Source organism: Piliocolobus tephrosceles, chromosome 2 (genome assembly GCF_002776525.5).
Source record: "Piliocolobus tephrosceles isolate RC106 chromosome 2, ASM277652v3, whole genome shotgun sequence".
Classification (NCBI taxonomy): domain Eukaryota; kingdom Metazoa; phylum Chordata; class Mammalia; order Primates; family Cercopithecidae; genus Piliocolobus; species Piliocolobus tephrosceles.
In genome coordinates, this window is record NC_045435.1 from 160116477 (window position 1) to 160134770 (window position 18294).

Consider the following 18294-nt stretch of genomic DNA (forward strand, 5'->3'; position numbering starts at 1 on the left):
TAACCCCATCAAAAAGTGGGCAAAGGATATGAACAGACACTTCTCAAAAGAAGACATTTATGCAGCCAACAGACACATGAAAAAATGGTCATCATCACTGGTCATCAGAGAAATGCAAATCAAAACCACAATGAGATACCATCTCATACCAGTTAGAATGGCAATCATTAAAAAGTCAGGAAACAACAGATGCTGGAGAGGATGTGGAGAAATAGGAACACTTTTACACTGTTGGTGAGAGTATAAATTAGTTCAACCATTGTGGAAGACAGTGTGGCAATTCCTCAAGGATCTAGAACTAGAAATCCCATTTGACCCAATGATCCCATTACTGGGTATATACCCAAAGGATTATAAATCATGCTACTATGAAGACACATGCACATGTGGGTTTATTGCGGCAGTATTTGTAATAGCAAAGACTTGGAACTAACCCAAATGTCCATCAATGATAGACTGGATTAAGAAAAATGTGGCAAATATATATCATGGAATACTATGCAGCTATAAAAAAAGATGAGTTCATGTTGTTCACAGGGATATGGATGAAGCTGGAAACCATCACTCTCAGCAAACTTGCACAAGGACAGAAAACCAAACACCGCATATTCTCACTCATAGGTGGGAATTGAACAATGAGAACACTTGGACACAGGGCGGGGTACATCACACACCAGGGCCTGTTGAGGGATGGAGGGCTGGGGGAGGGTTAGCATTAGGAGAAATACTTAATGTAAATCACGAGTTGATGCGTGCAGCAAACCAACATGGCACATGTATACCTATGTAACAAACCTGCACGTTGTGCACATGTACCCTAGAAATTAAATTATAATAAATAAATAAATAAGCAAACGAACAACAGGTATATGAAAATAAGCACTGTTACTGTAGCACTTTTGGGAACTGCCAACTGCCCTAGTATTTCCTGCTATTTAGGCTGAGAGCAGAGGCAGTACCACAAAAAAATTAAAAAAGGAAGTGTTGTTCTGATCCTTGACTGGGGCTTGTTGCCAGCATTTGGTCTTATCCTTTGCAGTGAATAATTTGTGATAAAACTGGCAAGAGAATGTATGCTTCAATAACTTGGCCAATTGCATTAGGCAAACACAGAGCCTTAAAGAGTATTGTTTATGATAAAAGCTGACCAAGGATTCTTACATTAAAAGAATGGGGTTAGGGGAGCCCTAATGCATGAGAAACACCTGGATACAATAAAACTTGAGGCAGAGGCGCACAATATTGACATTCTTTTGGCTTTTATTCATAGAAACAAAATGTGTCTTTCCTGATCTTATAACCACTGGAAATTTTTTTTAGTCTTAAGAAACCTCATTTGCTCATATACAAATCCTATATTTCTCAGGCTGAGATATTCAAGATGCCTAAATGTGGACTCAGTTTCTCTGGAAAGGGTCAACTCAGAGGTTCAGGAGTCTCCATAGGGAAGTAGGACTCCACTTGGTAGGAAGTGGGAAAAGTAAGTCAGATGGACAGTGGGCTGCTAATACGTATTGGGTATAGATGGATATGTCCCTCCTTGTTTTATTCCTTGGCTTCCTAAGGGGACAGGAGACTGTAAGAGGAGTTTCAAAGCATTTAGCAGGGGTTCCCTTGCTCTTTAAAGGATAGTCAGGCACCTGATCCCAAGGCCAGTAAAAAACAAACAAAAAAAACCCTGTCAATTTAAAGTTTCTGTCCTATGGCTACAGGTGACATTCCTCCATAAGTAGAATGTCCAATAATCAATATTTCTTTGTATGTGATTGTTAGGATTATTGTGAAATAATTCTGGTGAGTCTTATTATAATGATTTCTCAGTACATTTAGAATAAAACCCAAATCCCTTATGGAGTTTACAAGGCCCTGGATAATCTGGGCCCCACCAATCTCATCCAGCCTTTTCCTTATACTCTCCAGGGTCATGGCCAGGGTTCAGCCACACTGGCTCTTTAATTCCTTTGTGGCTTCAGCTGTTCTTCTCCAGGTAGTGGAGTTTCCTGCTCCTGCTGCCTGGAATGACCTCTACCCTGTGCCCTCTTCCTTCAGAAGGCTGGCTCCTCCCAGGCCCCTGACTGCCAATGCAAATTAGACCACCTTTCTTCCTCAACCCTGGTTTCATCATCCTGATTTACTTCTTAGCACTTATCACTATCAGAAGTTAACTGCTCATATTAAAAGACAAAGCAATATTATCTGACCAATTATTCACCAGTTTCTATATGTCCAGCACTATTCTAAGGATGTTTCCCATATTAAATCATTTTGTTCTGATAATAATTCTTTGTATCTGTTTTACAGTTCAGAAAGTGAGGACACAGACAGGTTAAGCACCTTGCTTTAAGTGACACAACTACTTGGTGGTTGAGCCAGGAATCACCCCAGGAATTCGTTTCTTGTTTAATCTCTGTTTTCCCATTGGGCTGTAACAATCACTACTGGAGAAGGACTATGGTAGGTCCTGTTTACTGCTGTGTCCCAGCACCTAGCACAATGCCTGGCACATAGTAGGTGTTCAATAAATAGCTGTTCAGTTAATTAATGAGTAAGGAGATTTCAAAGCTTTATTCCTGCTCCTGCTTTCAAACCTTTATTCCTATAAAATTACCAAACTCCATTTTCTGGGAGATTAGTGTAGATATTGTGCAAACTTGTATTAAATTTGTACCAAGTTGGTGAGTCACATGAGCTCTGCTACAAACAGACTCAAACTACTTAAGTTAAGGCAGTTTGAAGCAAAAAAGTCCTTACCTGGGCACGCTTGGGGTATTAAGACAGAAGTGTACTTCAGCCCAGCCCAGCACTGCTCTAACAGCTCCAGGATGCCAAACATGTCCCCCTGGTTTTGTTCAGCTTCTCTTTGTTTCTTGGTGTAAGCAGTGCCTTCCTGTGCCATCTTGTCTGCAAGAGACAAGTGGAATTTTACAAAATTTCAAGATGCAGGCATGGACTGGGCTGGGTTGGGTTCTGCAGGGAAAACCCAGGAGAAATTACCAAGAAATGTCTTAATAAGACCAGAGCTCTGGATGCTCTGAGCACTCTCTAGAGGCCGGATATATACAGTCTCTGAATTTTAAAATAGAAAACGGTGGGCAGCGGAGAACAGGATAGAGGGAATCAGAGGTGCCAAACATTAAAGATACTTTGGGTAATAAAAATTAAAAGTTTATGTATCACAAGGACAAAAAGCCAAACACCGCATGTTCTCACTCATAGGTGGGAATTGAACAATGAGATCACTTGGACACAGGAAGGAGAACATCACACACCGGGACCTGTCGTGGGGTGGAGGAAGGGGGAAGGGATAGCATTAGGAGATATATCTAACGTAAGTGACGAGTTAATGGGTGCAGCATACCAAAATGGCACATGTATGCGTATGTAACAAACCTGCATGTTGTGCACATGTACCCTAGAACTTATCATTAAAAAATTAAAACTTTATGATTTAAACAAAGAGTCTTATTTCCTGGGATCATTTTGTCACCTCAATGCTTGCTTCTGGGTTGTGGACACTTCGGGTGTGGGCCGGATTAACTCTTTTGTCTCTAAACGCCTGGGTGCGCTGGCGCTCACTGTCAGATGCGAGCTGAAGCCCCAGCTGCTCTCAGGCTCTCCGCAACAGGCACCTGCGACTTTGCTCACCAAAATCTTCCAGTGGCCACAGTGAGCAGGCAGGACTGGTGCCAGCAAGCCCCAAGCATCCCGGGCCCTCTGGACGCAGGTGACTCTCCCGACCTCTTCGGAAAGCCATTGGAGCTCGAGACGCAGAGCCAGCTTCCTCCTTTCAGTCCGTCCCCAACGGTGTTCTCTAAGCCACGTTCTGTGCGCCTTCCTCTCAGCACTCAACCGTTCCCAAGCCCCAGAGGCCTTGAAGTGGTGACCTCTGCCCACCAGAGAGGAGGAGGCAGGAGGGTGGGGCGGAGCCTTGTGGCAAGGCAGGTGGGTGCAGGTCTCCGGGGCCCCAGACTGCGGTGTCTGGCTCTACCAGGCTGTGTCTCGGGTCCCGTGCCTGCAGCTGCAAGGCAGGGAAAGACCTATCAGGAAAAACCACCTGGGCCTGGGCAGAAGGAAACTTTACTAAGCGTCTTCTCTGCGCTTGGAATTATGCGGAAATTGAACCCAAGATGAATAACACGCAGCCACGTCCCAGAGAAGCTCAAAGTCTGGTGAACTGCACGGACGGCGACAGGGACCCGCACGAGGCTGGGGAACAGGGCTTGAAATGGAAGTGTGAGAGTGAGAGCATAGAAGGGGTCCTAGCCCAGCCCAGGAAACAGAAAAGGCTCCCCATAGGCAGTGAGAGACTTGTACTGATACCTGAGGTACGCGAAGGAGCTGCGTGAAAGGTGAGGCCCAAAGCCAGAAAAGAGGAAAGCGCATCCTGGACGCTATGCGCCCTGGAGGGAGGCGAAAGGCCCGGAGAGAAGCAGATTAGGTTGTTGCCCTTAGAGGCCTCTTCCTTCACTTTTGGGAAACAGCGACGGTTCCCTGACATAATCCCTGCTGCTCGGGGATTCGGACACCTTGCTAAGGCCGGCACGCAGCGGCCCTTGAGTAGCTGCGCTGTGTACTGAACGTGTGCACAGATTCTCCAGGCAAATGTGCAAGCGAAAAGACCTCATCCAAGGGACATCTCCAGCCCTGGAGAATGAACTGGTAGCCTGGGGCCAAACTTCAGGCTGCGACAAAGCATGAGGAGCATTTAAGCAACCTCTGTCCTAATGCATGTTCTGGTGGTGACCGAAGTTGCTGACTCTCCTGAGGGGTAATGTCTCCAGGACGTGCTACCGGGTTGTCTAGACCGGTTAGAGAGGCACAGCGTGAAGGGACAGCGCAGCGCAGCGCAGTAGGGGCACCTGCTGGAGACAGCACCAGGCCAGATCCCAGAATCACGGGAACTCCTGTGCCAGCCCCAGCTCTAAAGAGTGTTAAATAAACCGGTGGTCACCATACTGCGTAAGGGGCGTGAGTGGCTTTGCAGTTCGCCTAGGAGACAAGCTGATGCGAGGCCTGGAAGGTGCAGCCCTCAACCCTGCGTTCCCTCCCCGCGCCGAGTTCCTGTCTCAAGGCCAAGACGTGCAGCGCAGATGGTGGCCCCCTCCTAGGTCGGTGCAGCTGGACAAGGCAACCGGGGTCTCTGAATGTCGGGAAGTCAGCTGGCGCCCTGCCCACCATCGAACGCCCTTTGTATCACTCCACTCTGCATTGCGAATAGCTTTTGGATTGCGACCCAAGGCTGAACACAAGAAGCTTGGAGAGGAGCTCGGGCGTTTGAGGAGAAGGAAATATGAGAAATTGCAGGAAGGTGCTCGCCTGCCCGGAACTGCCTCCGGGCAACTGGAAAGGATTGTCCTGGAAACTCAGAGGAGAGGAAGGATGTAGGACCTTGTGCCAGATCCCCTTGCTGAGTAATTTTCAAGAGCTTGGTTTGCATTCACCCAGACCTTTAGGTGTGTGTTTGGTGTCCCGTGGGGGGTTCTAGAGTGAGAGATTGGCAGGTCCCCTCCAAACGCTGGATCTCGCTGCAGATATCAGTATTTCTCTCATTCCTTCCCAAAGCCGTCGGGATCACCCAGTAGAATTAGAATTGGGTGGTTCCTGAATCTCTTATCCCTGGCTGGCTCTGAACACAGCGCACCGCTGGTCAGACCTGAGTCGGGGTTGCCAGCGACGCTTGGAAACCCTTTCCAGACTGGGCTGAAAAGTGCATTTGCTTCCTGATACCCTAAGCTAAATGAAATTTCCTGCAGAGAAAACAGGGCTAGAGGGCTGGATTGAGGCTCTGGAGAAAGGCCAGAGCTGGGGTTGGGAAGAATGTAAAGACTGTGCACCTGTTTGCCAGCCCTCGGAGGTGGAGCCCATGGCTAAGCAAATCAAGTGCAGGATCAGTCTTTCCAGGGTGGTTTATCTGCATGGCAGGTGTCGATTACCCCAATAGTCTCATCAAGTGTTCCATATTGGACTGCAGCGCCATGAAATCCCTAGACGTGACGTCAAGTGGAATGGGGACAAAAATAGGAATTTTCAAATCCTATACGTCAGGCATCACTCCGGGAGTCACTTTTGACAAACCACCTAGTTTTTCTTAACCTTAGTTTCCTAATCTGTAAAATGGGGCTACTGCCCACCTCTCTGAAGAGTGCACCAAGGATGAGAAATTCCACGCATCTTTCTAATTTTAGGAAGGGGAAGCAAAGTCTTCTCCTCAAACTTGATACACTACATGCGAGAGAAAGACCCTCCCTTCCGATCTCCTCATTCCCTGTCACCCTCCCCCGCTCCTAGCCCCTCAGAGCCAACAGAGCCTTGCGCGTTTCTGGCCAGTCCTCCCAAGAGAGGCTGGTGCAAAAGCCAATAAGCCTGGAACACACTCAGGTCCCGCCGGGCCTGGGACAATGTTTTCCATTTAATAAATATTTCCCCCAAGGGCATTTCACATCGGGCAGGCAATTATTCAAAGGAAACAGGCGCGCAGGTTGGCTCTGCGGGTTATTTCGTCCCCTTTACCCGAAGAATGCTCATTTGACGCAAGAAACGAGTCTCGCAGCCTCCCTGGGTGGAAAGAGGCGCCCAGGGACAAACCGACCCTGGTTGCAAATACACCATGAGACTTCGCTCTAGGGCCGCTGCAGAAGGGGCACCCGGAAGAGCCCCATTCCCAGCCTCCAGGCTGTTCTTACGGTATGAACATTTGTGGAGTAAAAGTTAGAGGTTTAAAGACACTAAATAATAACACAAATGAGAACTGCATTAGAAATCTCAGCCCCACCCACGCCCCAAAAGTGAAGAACAGGTCGTAGTGCTTTTAAGGGCTCACCAACCAGGGTTCGAAATCTCTGCATTGCCTGACGCAAGGCCTTCTGGAAGCAGGTCAGACAACATTGCTCAGCCACCCAGGGTCCCAGCGCTACGCCCAGGAGCCGCATCCTGGGGCAGGGTGGATGCCGAGTTGCAGGGGCTTCCCGGGAGAACACTGCCAAAGGACCGCCGAGGGTGGGGTGCAAAAAGTTTTTTCGCTTTTACCCTGAGCGTGCTATGTTCTTTTTCTCTTCCAAGGATCTTTGACAAGAGGGGAAAGTGATGTCCTTGCATTTCGTGGCAAGGCTATCCTATTTGTCAACACAAGCTCTCGCCTCGCTCCCTTTGCTGTCCCTTCCCCGGGCCTTTGTATTCCAAGCCCTAATTCTCTTTCACCACCGGGAAAGGAAATAGGAGGCGCGGAAGAGTTTTATTTGTTGACAGTGCCGGAGACAATGTGGAACCCGTTTTATTTGTGGACAGTGCCGGAGACAAAGCGGAACCCAAGTCCCCAGTCCTGAGCTAGCCGCTCTGCTCTAGCCCTCTCCCTGCCTCGGTCCCTCACGCCTCTCCCCGCCCCCACCAGTCGCGCTCCCTCTTTCTTGCACCGGCGTGTTGGCAGGTGCGCCCCCTCGGCTTCTCTGCTGCTGATTGGCGCCCAGGTTGGGGAGTCGCCGCCCCGCGCTTATGTCAGAGTGCGTGCAGTCCCGGCCCACCTCGCCTTTGAACTTCGCCGCTTTTGGCTCTCGTTCACCAGCCTCCCCGCATTCTCAGCCAGGTGCAGCGCTAGGCGCGGCAGCTCTGGGAAAGCCACGGGAGGGGGGAGCCACGACTGGAGACGCAAGAGGAGAGAAGGGAACTAGAGAAGGCAAAGGTGGAGAAGGGAAGAAGGAGGAGCTTCTTACTCTGGCCAAAAAATTACCTGGCCGCTTAATCCCGGAGACTCCCATACTTGGGCCCCAGTCCCTGGTGCCTGAAGCCCCCCGGCCGATCGCCCTCTCCTCCCCCACCCTTTCTGACCCCACTCGCTCCCCCGGGGCTGCCTGGGTGCTGGGACTGGCATGATCAGCTGAACTTTGTGGGGTCAGCGCTTCTCTCTGGCTTCCCCCCAGCGGTGCCAAGGCGAGGGGAGCGCAGAACCCCGGCTCAGGACGGACAGACAGACAGCCAACCGAGCCCAGGCTCGTCTGCAGAACCCTTTGCACTCCCTACCCCCACCCACCTAGCCGCCGGGACCATGTCCAAACCTTCAGACCACATCAAGCGGCCCATGAACGCCTTCATGGTATGGTCCCGGGGCCAGCGGCGCAAGATGGCCCAGGAAAACCCCAAGATGCACAACTCGGAGATCAGCAAACGCCTAGGCGCGGAATGGAAGCTTCTGTCCGAGGCAGAGAAGCGGCCATACATCGATGAGGCCAAACGGCTACGCGCCCAGCACATGAAGGAGCACCCTGACTACAAGTACCGACCGCGGCGCAAGCCCAAGAACCTGCTCAAGAAGGACAGGTATGTCTTCCCCCTGCCCTACCTGGGCGACACGGACCCGCTCAAGGCGGCCGGCCTGCCCGTGGGGGCCTCCGACGGCCTCCTGAGCGCGCCCGAGAAAGCCCGGGCCTTCTTGCCGCCGGCCTCAGCGCCCTACTCCCTGCTGGACCCCGCGCAGTTTAGCTCGAGCGCCATCCAGAAGATGGGTGAAGTGCCCCACACATTGGCCACCGGCGCTCTGCCCTACGCGTCCACCCTGGGCTACCAGAACGGCGCCTTCGGCAGCCTCAGCTGCCCCAGCCAGCACACGCACACGCACCCGTCCCCCACCAACCCTGGCTACGTGGTGCCCTGTAACTGTACCGCCTGGTCTGCCTCCACCCTGCAGCCCCCCGTCGCCTACATCCTCTTCCCAGGCATGACCAAGACTGGCATAGACCCTTATTCGTCAGCCCATGCTACGGCCATGTAACCCCTAGCCCGGCCCGGACCTGAGGGGTGGTCTGAAAGCCGGGTCTGCACCCTGTCCTCTGAGCCTAGCCCCGTCCTGCAGACGCCTCCAGGGTCAGCCCTGCCGCTGTCTCTTACACCACCCAGACTTTTCCTCTCTCTTCCAGGGGGAAGGGAGGGGCGTCCTCCCGGACCCAAGGCGCAGACAGGTGCCGAAACTTGCAAACGTTATGACAGCTACACAGCTGCCCCTATCCCGACTCTCCCAAAACAAATCTCCGACTGTACCCCCTTTGGACAAAAAAGTAGGCAGTTTTGCTTTATTTATGTCCCCTTCACTCTCCTCGGATAGGCTTTGGACTCTGAACTCCCAGATTCTGATATTATATCTAGAATATGCACATATTTTTTTCCTTTTGTCCCCTGAAGAAAAGAGTTAGCTGTGTCTCTATGTTTTGCCATCAGACACAACTAGGAGCCATTTGCTCTTCGTGTATGGGGGGGAAAGGCTTCAAAGTTTTAAACTACAGAAAGGGAAACATTTCTATTTAAAACTATGGTATGATAGTGTTTGCTTCTTTAAAGGGAAAACAAAAAGGACCTAATGGTTATTTACTTTGTGTAAAGCAGTGCTTCTAGAGACCTAAGTTTACTTTTAGACAGAATGTCGGGTTATGAAGTCAGGAAGTAGAAGGTGAACAAAAAATTAAAAGAACAAAAACATCCTAAATGGTCACAAATGTTTTGACGATGTCTTGGAAATGTACCTAGAAGGATTTTACCTCGTTACTCTGTTCATTTCCTGAACAAAGACGTTTTGAATAAAGACAATCTGTCATTGTAAAAAAAGTAACCTTTGATGTGCCTAAAATCTGAAGTCAGGAGCCAGGTTGGAGGGGCTGGAAAGTGGGGTGCGGGGATGCTGAAAGTGCATAGAGCGAATCTAAGCAGTGATGGCTGGTGGCTGCCCCCCCGTTGGCCCATCTTGGTGGTCTGTGGGTTGGGTATAGAAGGGCCTAGAGTTTCGGATCTGTCCGGAATGCGCCCTGGAGATTGCTTTTTGCCTTTAGAGTCTAGATAAAGGTATCGTTCCCTGGGACTTCACTCTCTCCCCCCATTCTTCCCAAAAGGGTCAGGCCACTTCAAGAAGTGAATGAACTAAGTCAAAGGCCGACCCAGACCGCTGAGATCTGGGTGAGTTTACTTTTTAAAAAACGAAACGCTGAAGGAGTGGGGAGAAGCACCAAGTCTCCTGGGAACCAGTTGCGCGCTGAACACCGTGTCCTGCAGTGGATGTTTAAGTTCAAAGCATGGGAGAAGACTGGGGGAATCAGGTATTTTGCCTTTTTAGGTGTTTGGAAACTCTGCTGCTCACTCTTCTAGGGATTTGGGGCTTGATACTGGTTCCTAAGTTAAAAAATAGAACTCTAAGGAATGCAGAAAAATGTGCCATAGGTCCCCGCCCCAGACTGTCGAACACTTTTTACTGAGACCCTGCAGGAGCAAAGGGAAAAGGAAGGCGACATTGTCATGGCTCCGGCAAGGAGTTTTTAAAAATCGTAAAAAATCAAATAACAGTGCAGCCCATGATGTTAAACAAGGAAAACAGCCCTTTTCTTTCCCCTCCGGGTGAATGTTTTCTTGAAGATAATTGTCTTTTCTGAGGAGAAAGGACCCTCCGATGTCATCCAGCAAAACTCTTTGTAATTTGTTCTCAAAATCGAAGGGTGCTTTCCACCCTCGGTCTTGGAGTCTCACCCCCAAAGCCACGCTCACGCGTGGTTTTCCTTAATTTGCGCGCTTTTCCCACTGGCTTTGATATGCTACGGGGTGGGAGGTGGGATAGCCTAGAGGTTTGTCGGCTTTCTGCTGCTATTGAGAGATTTGTGCGCTTGCCTCTGCTGTTTCCAAAGGAGTCGGTGGCTCGAAGTGCACGGGAAACGTTGTCAACAGACACCAAAGCCGAAATCCGCGGATTAGCATATTGTCCTCAAAACAATTAGAAGTGTTTGAGGTGTTATTTGGAGCCTATTCATCCGAGCCCCTTTGTCAAAGGGGGATTTTCATTATTAAAAAAAAAAAAAAAAAAAAAAAAAGTTAGCAGTTGTCCATCTGGCTAAGCTGAATAGCAAAGTGATCCATGTTGTATATGCTTTTCTCATTAAGAGCTCTTTTGAGACCGATGTTAGAATTAAATGGTATAACACAATTAACATACACGGGCGCTGAATAGGAGAGGACGCCTATAAATAATAGATAGATAAATAAATGAGCGATCAGGCGAAGGTAAACAAAGGCGGGCTGAGGGAGGTGTAGGGGGAGGCCGGGCTGGCTGCGCCACGCTTACTTAGCATTACAAAACCCTCTTACAAATCGAGACAATTAGGAAGTGACTGGCCTCTGGTGGCCGTCCGGTTTGGGGGCCCTGGGCGCTTAGGGAAGGCCCCTCCTCCCGCCCCCTAGGAAGCCCAGGAGGCCTGGGACGGAGGAGCCACGGTTTTCCTTTCTGATATAACCCCAACTGACAGTCCTGTCAGCCGCTCTGATAGCCCCCATAGCTCAGTGTCCCTTAACATCTCCTAAGATGAAGCTTACAGGGGTCTGGGTATCTCCCCGCAGATCCCAGCGCGGGAGCGCCCTGGGCGAACAGAGCACCCCAGCTGGAGAAAGAACCTGGCGCCCACGACCCCACCTGAAGCAAACCTGAAGGGTTAGGCTGGAAAGGGGCACGTGGCGAGTGCGAGGGGCAAAGGCCTCGGGCGGTGGGTGAAGCTGGAAAACTGAAACCAGGGTCCCGAGTTGGCCGGGTCTTCGACTCAGATGGGGAACTAGGAAACTAGGGTGCGCTGTAGCAGAGAAGCGCTCAGGGAGCTGCGGCCTCACTCAGAGGTGACAGACCTCTTTCCAGCCTGCAAAGAGCCGGGGGGCCCAGTTCGGGTCCTGGGACCTGAAGTCAAAGACTTGGACGGTTTTTGGCCACCACATTTCGTTTCCTTCCTTCGCAGACTGGCCTTCCCCAGCCATCTGCCCTCCTTAGACCTAGTCCCAACCTCGCCCCCCACCCCCATCCCCGCAAGGGCCTGCCTCAGCTTTGCCTCCGTCGCCCCGAGGGCCGCTGAGCGTCCGCCGAGGTGCGCGGCCGCGACTCGCCCTAACAAACAGCCAAAATCCTTCTCGTCACGCCGCTGACAGGGGCCGATTACTGACTTTGAAGTCAGGCGCAGACAAAAAGAAATCCCCTGGGGGATGTGGGGGGCAGCAGTCCCTGTCAAACCTGTTTGCTCACAACTGTCTCTTTCTTTCAAGAAAATCATTAAAGCAAACCTGTAGGGAGAGGAGCGCCCCGCCCGCCCGGAGTGGAGAAGAGCCTCTTCTCTCAAGCGCGCGTAGCGCAGCAAAGAGCAGCCAAGAGTTGCCCTGGACAGACTCCTGACAGCCGGAGAACCCGAACTCCGGCGCTGCGCCGGGCGTCCGTAATCCTGCAGGAGGCGGTTCTGCAGATCCCTCCGCGTTAGGCACGAGTACGGCAGCCAGGGAGCCCCAGACTTCTCTCGCTGAGCAGCCTGGGCCTTCCTCGAGCGGGATTGGCAGGGAGGGCCCGGAACTCTCGCCTGCGGCTCCCATTGCTTCCCCGGGACCCCTCTCCCCGCCAAAAATGACCCAAATACATGCCGCGTTCAGTGTCGTCGCTCCTCTGCTGGGTGTTCCCTAGGACAGCAGAGACCTGAACAGCATGCTGCTGGGGTGGCAGCCATCGGCGCCGGCGCGGCAGGAGCACAGTTGTTTGGGTTTTACCTAGGTTGACTTTCTTAAACCTTGGCTGCCATCTGGCTCAGGGGTACACTGGCCACATCTTCTGAGAGATGCGGAATTCTTGGTCCCTTTCAGCCTCTGGCCTCCCTCATTCCCAGAACTCCGTCAGCCTTTTATGCACCTCTCTGTTTTGGATCCGACTCCCAAAATCTTTGATTCCCTTCCAGTTTCTGAGTTTTACTATTTAAATATTAATTTCCGTAGGCCCGCTGACTTTAAAGACGGAAAAGACCAGCTACTTTGAGTAAATTACACTGAGGTGTGAGTAACTGACATCTGAGACCCCCTTAACGTTTGCATTTTGGAACTGGAGCGAGCTAACCTGTAGGAATCTCCAGTGAACCAAAGCGGGATGATGTTTCCGTCAGACTAGGGCCAAGGGACTTTGATCACAGCTCACCATTTAGTGAAGTGTGTCCCGCCCGGTCAGCTTCTCTGGAGAGATCCGAGACTGCCAGGGCCCGGGAAACTTGGCGAGCTGTGGTGCCAGCACTCTTGTTTCCTTCATCTCCTCCCCAGCTCAGGCCTTGTTACCATTGTTCAAGTGGACAATGAATTTCAAACCATTTGAATTTGAATATCACCTAATTCACAAGATGTGTGTAAAGAAATCTTATCTCTTTATTTGCTGAGTGGATCGTGTATGAGTGCTAGAGGAAGAGGCACAGGGACAGAAGGGGCCCGTTAGATTTGAGTGCAGGACAGCCGGGACCCATGCTTCCCGCCTCCACCGAGGGGCATGTTCTCCTGGCCTCTGTCTTGCCCTGCCCTGCCCTGCCCTGCCTCCTAGGCTCTAGTGGACCTAGCAGTGGGAGAGCTACTTGGGCTGATTTCTTTCCTGACGCTGCAGGGATGGGCATTGGCCTGGAACCAGAAGCGCAGGCGCTGGACCATGGCAGAGTCATTAAGAAAATAAAGAAGTTGATGGCGGATGGGGGCGCTAGAAATCCTGGGGCTTCTACTTTAAACCAGAGACTCGAGGTGGGCGCCGCGGAATCCCGGCTCTGTGTGCGCCCAGGTCCCGGGGCTTGGGCGTTGCCGGCTCTCACACTAAGAAGGAGCCTGAAGTAAGGGAAGAGGGGGCCTCGCTACTCCCTTCCTAGCCCAGCCCCTGGCCCTGGGTCCCGCAGAGCCGTCATCCTGCCCAGCCTCTGGGGTCGGGTGAGCAAGCTGTTCTCTTCGGAAGCGGGAAGGGCCGCGGGTCGGGGACGTCCCTTGGCTGCCTCTCCTGATTCTGCATCCTTTCCCCTGATTCTGCATCCTTTCTCTCGAATCCCTGCGCTAGGCATCCCCCCCGATTCCCCCCTAAAGCCCAAGCACTGGGTCTGTGTTGAGGAAGGGAGCGGGTGCCCAGGTCAGACAGAGGCTGAAAGGCGGCCTCAAGTTTCCTCTTTGCTACAAAGTGGAGAAGTTGCTCTACTCTGGCGGGCAGTGGCCTTTTCCGAACTTTTCCGCTCAGGTCCGTAAGAGAAGCAGTTCGTATACGATCAGTGCTTTTGGTGCGAGGATGGAAAGAAACTTCAGAAAAACTCTGCCGGACACCCGGCTGCACTTGGCCCCGGAACAGAGGGGAGAGGAAAGACCCGACCGCCGCACTCAGGGCGACCAGCCGCACTAAGTTTGGGGGTTCCCTCTGCCTCCAGGCCTCTGTCACCGGCTGCTCGCAGTAGGAGAACTCAGGCTCTCCTGGGTGCTTCAGGGCCAGGCTGCACCTCTGAGCCCCGAGGAGGCCCTGCTAGCGCTAGCGCGGCGGTGATAACTGAGGGAGGTGGGTGAGAGGCGCAGCTGCCGAGGCAAAGGCAGAGCACCCGCCCAGTCCTCCAAAGGGCCTAGAGCCAGGAGTCCCGAACTCTGCTTAAGCAGCTCCTTGCTTCCCGCAGCCCGGGCACGTCCCTGCGGGATCTCTGGACGCCCCGCCCGGGGACCTAGGGAGGAGGGAGAGAGGAGGGAGGGAGTGGGCAGCCTGGGCGCACGCCACCGGTCCCCGTAAGCCCGGCACCCCCCGTGGTGCGGCGAGTCAATGGGATTTGCACACTCGAGGTGTAACAGCATTACTGCATTAATTACCATTTCCATTTCACGTCCAGATTGTTTACTTATCTGCGGGAAACATATGTCGGGAGAAGTTCACATTCCGGATTCTGCTCCGCTGCCCAAGGTGCAATTCCGAGGAGGCGGCGAGGGGGGAGGGGAGGGCTTCAGATTTTTTATTACACCCTCTAGCCTTATCTGCCGCTGTAAATTATGAGGATCCTCCATTGAGCGGCATATGGAGATTATATACTTTTTTGAATATCGTTTCCCAAAGCCTGCAGATTTTCACTTTGAAATGAAACAATCCTCCGCTGGCTCCCCCGGGGACAGGCGTCTCCTGCGTTCCCCCGCGCGGCCTGGGGGACCCTTCTTTCAGAGCAGGCGCGCACCCACATCCCCAATGCCGTCGCCAGCGCCAAGTGAAGACCTCTTTCATAGGATCTAGAATAATCTTCCGGGGAACACCACTCCATAGGCAGTGTTTGAGAGCTAAGGCAGCTCCCTTGCTCTGTTTTCCTGAGCCTAGTCCCCGGACTTTTGTGCCGTTTGCAGCTCTTTTTCACTTCGAATACCCGCATAGACGCGAGCCCACTTCTGCCCTCTTCCTACGCTGGGCGGCTCCAAACCCGCCGCGAGGGCTGAGGTGTTCACACCTGCCCACAGCAGCCTTCCTCGCCCTAAAGCGTCTCAAAGCTTCCTAAGCGCTTACATTGGTCTTGGGACAGCCGACTTTGGCTTCTTTCTTTGTTTGAGGGACCGTGGAAGTGGCGGGGGTCCCCCGCTTGAGACCGCTTATTGTGAGCCCTCAACGGAAATCCTGCATGGAAGGCAACCGCCTCCCCGCTCGCGGTAAGCAGGACCCACCCGAGTAGCGCGGACCGAATCCCATCTTTCTTATCTCTCGGAGACTCCTTTCAGGCTGAGATCAGAGAGGGAGGGAAAAAGAAGAGAGAATCATTGTTCTTCTTTTTTTAATTTAATATACCAAGCCACCCGCTCAGGTCATTTATATGCTTAATTTAGTGATAAAAGTCAATAAGCAGAATCACAGGGTTCTTCCCTCTTTCTATTTCTTTTGACCACATTTTTCTACAGTAATTGGGAAAACAGTAAAATATATACACCCCCTTTCCCCGTTCAGTGCTTTGTCTGCAGTGCAATTATAATAAGTGTACTTTATTAATGTAATTTGTTTGCTTTTTTAAAGGCTGCAAGGGAAAATGTGCCTTTTAAGATATTTTTCCCCATCTTATCTGGGTTCAGTTTGCAGAATTACACATACTCTGTGTGTAGACACCCACCCTCAAAAGCCAAACTCAGAAATTTCCTTGAAATGCCCGTTTTTATGATTCAGAAATATCCCGTGGGAAACCTATTGTGATGTTATACCAGGAACAATTAAATGGACCAAAGCAATGCAATTAAGGCAGAGAAGAAATAAGATGGAAAATGGGGAGAAATAAACAGATTCTTTCCCATTAAGTATTGTTTTGAGATTTCTAATTTTTTCAGGACCTCTAAGAAAATTGTGAGGTGTCACTTCTCTCTTCTGGGTCTATCTGTAATTGAATCTAGGTCACTATTCTAAAGCAAGAAAAGTCTGCTTTCCACTTTCCTACATCAGGCTGAAATTTGGGGGAGGGACAAGGGTCTTGCAGTTTCATTTAAAATGTAATGGTGGATGAACTGATAAGCAAATAGGGAAAAAAGAGTCTGCTTAAAAGAAAAAAAAAGGCATGGTTTTAATATGCTACAGATGGGGGGAAAATGATTTACATGAGAGTTTATTTCCTCTTTGCTGATATGAAAGAATTACAGATACAAAACCCACTGATCTATAGAATAAAAAAAGAAAAGAAATGTTATTTTCCTGTAAAGGTGTCAGTTCATTTATATTCATTTAACCATCCATCCATCAATTCACTTTCTCACTCCTTGCACATTCTCTCTGGCTCTGTTAAACCTTCGCCTACCAATAGACTTTGCTAGAATATGCAATGAAGTTTTCTTTTAAAGAATAATGTGAGATTAAGATGAAGTAGGTTAAGATAAGTAAAGAGAGAAGGTTTTGTCATTGTTGTTAAATAATTACCCCCTAATAATTCAGCATTATGTTTTATGATTTTAGAACAAAATTTTACCCATATTCACGTCTCATTACTGCTGCAGTTTGAGTACATACAACATGCCAGTGGTTAAGAATATATGCAGAGGATATGCAATTATTTTTTCATAAGATATGCATGCAATACAAAGAAATTTATTAGTTACAAACCTTCCTGTAACATAAAAAATGCAGCAAGAGATGAGTCAGATGTTGGGTCAATAATTCATTGTTTTATTAAAACAGCTGTTATCATAAGTATGAACTAGTTCACAGTTCCCTAAGGATCTCCTGCTTGCTCAAGGTATGAGCAACATCAAATCTTTTATGTTTAAAGTTTCCAGGTCCAAATAAATGTATAGTAAAATTTGCATATATTAATAAAGAAATGAGGGGGGCAGTCATTTGAGGAGCTTCCAAGTGCTAGAGAAGATTACATAAGAATAGGTTTTACTTTTCCTGAAATAAAAATTGATGACCAGTATGACAGATATATCCTCCATATTCTCCAAAATAAAGGGGTAATATAGTGTCATCCCCTCTTTCAGTGACACGCAAATGAATGACTGGAGACCTATAGACCTAAGCAAGGACAAGACCAACAACCAGCATCTGATGCTGGTTTTCATAAGTAAGAAAAACAGTACATTGTTTAACACAGCAAGGCATTCTCACAGGATGAATCTTCTCCAGACTGAAGACCATTTCCTTCAACTTTTTTTCTGTCTTATCCCTTTTTCCTCCTCTTGTTTAGTTTTCTTTTCTTTTCTTTTTAACCTATAAATACTATTGATGAATCAGAAATTTTCTTTCTAGGTCTTCATAAATTATCAGCATATTTCTTTGCCTTGCCTGTTTCTTCCTGGTCTCACTTTCTCTCACTGTGGTAATCCATTTTCTTACTCACCTAATCTTTAATGGACCAAACTGAGCATGAGGCAAAAGGATGAACAGTTTGGGCGGAAGTTAAAATGTCTCATGTATGTTTTGACTCAAACTCTATAGACTTATTTGTAGCAAGTGCTTATGACATAAATCAGCTGGATGAGAGGGCAGGTTTAAGGAATTTTAGAATTGTTTCTTAACATTGTCTTTTACTTCCTGGGCTCTTCAGTGTTTGTCATAATTATACCTAGTTAGAAGGCTTCATTTGCTTTGAGTTATCATTGAGAACTAAATTGAGAAGAAAAGAACCGAAGGCCTGAAGATATGTCATCTGTAGAAAAGGTGAGCTGAACTTTTCTCTGTCTGAATATACTTTGGGTTTACAATGAGACATTTACGTATTTGTATAAATCGGTAATACTCTGAGCTAATGTGAACACAAACTTGGTATAAATACAGATGACTCCCTCTCTGCTGCTGTGGCAGGTTTAGCTGACACCTGGGGCTCAGACCAGTCTTTTTACCACATGCTTGGTGAAATTCAAAGTGTATCACACAACTACAGCAGCATTCATGGCCAACCTATTTGGTACGAAGCATTGAAATCAGATGGGAGGTCAATTTGCCGTCTAAATCAAACAAACTTAGCTCCTTTGCAGATAATTGAAGATGCTGCAACATTGCCTGAAAACATTTTATAATAAACAGGTGAAATAAGT

General features: G+C 49.6%; 1 protein-coding gene across 1 annotated transcript; it reads left to right on the forward strand.

Moving 5' to 3' along the window:
• The first annotated feature begins 7542 nt into the window (after nucleotides 1-7542).
• On the forward strand, nucleotides 7543-9588 carry SOX14 (SRY-box transcription factor 14). The gene has a single exon (XM_023187831.1). The coding sequence runs from the start codon at nucleotides 8039-8041 to the stop codon at nucleotides 8759-8761; it is 723 nt and encodes a 240-aa protein (XP_023043599.1). The 5' UTR covers nucleotides 7543-8038; the 3' UTR covers nucleotides 8762-9588.
• Nucleotides 9589-18294: the final 8706 nt, after the last annotated feature.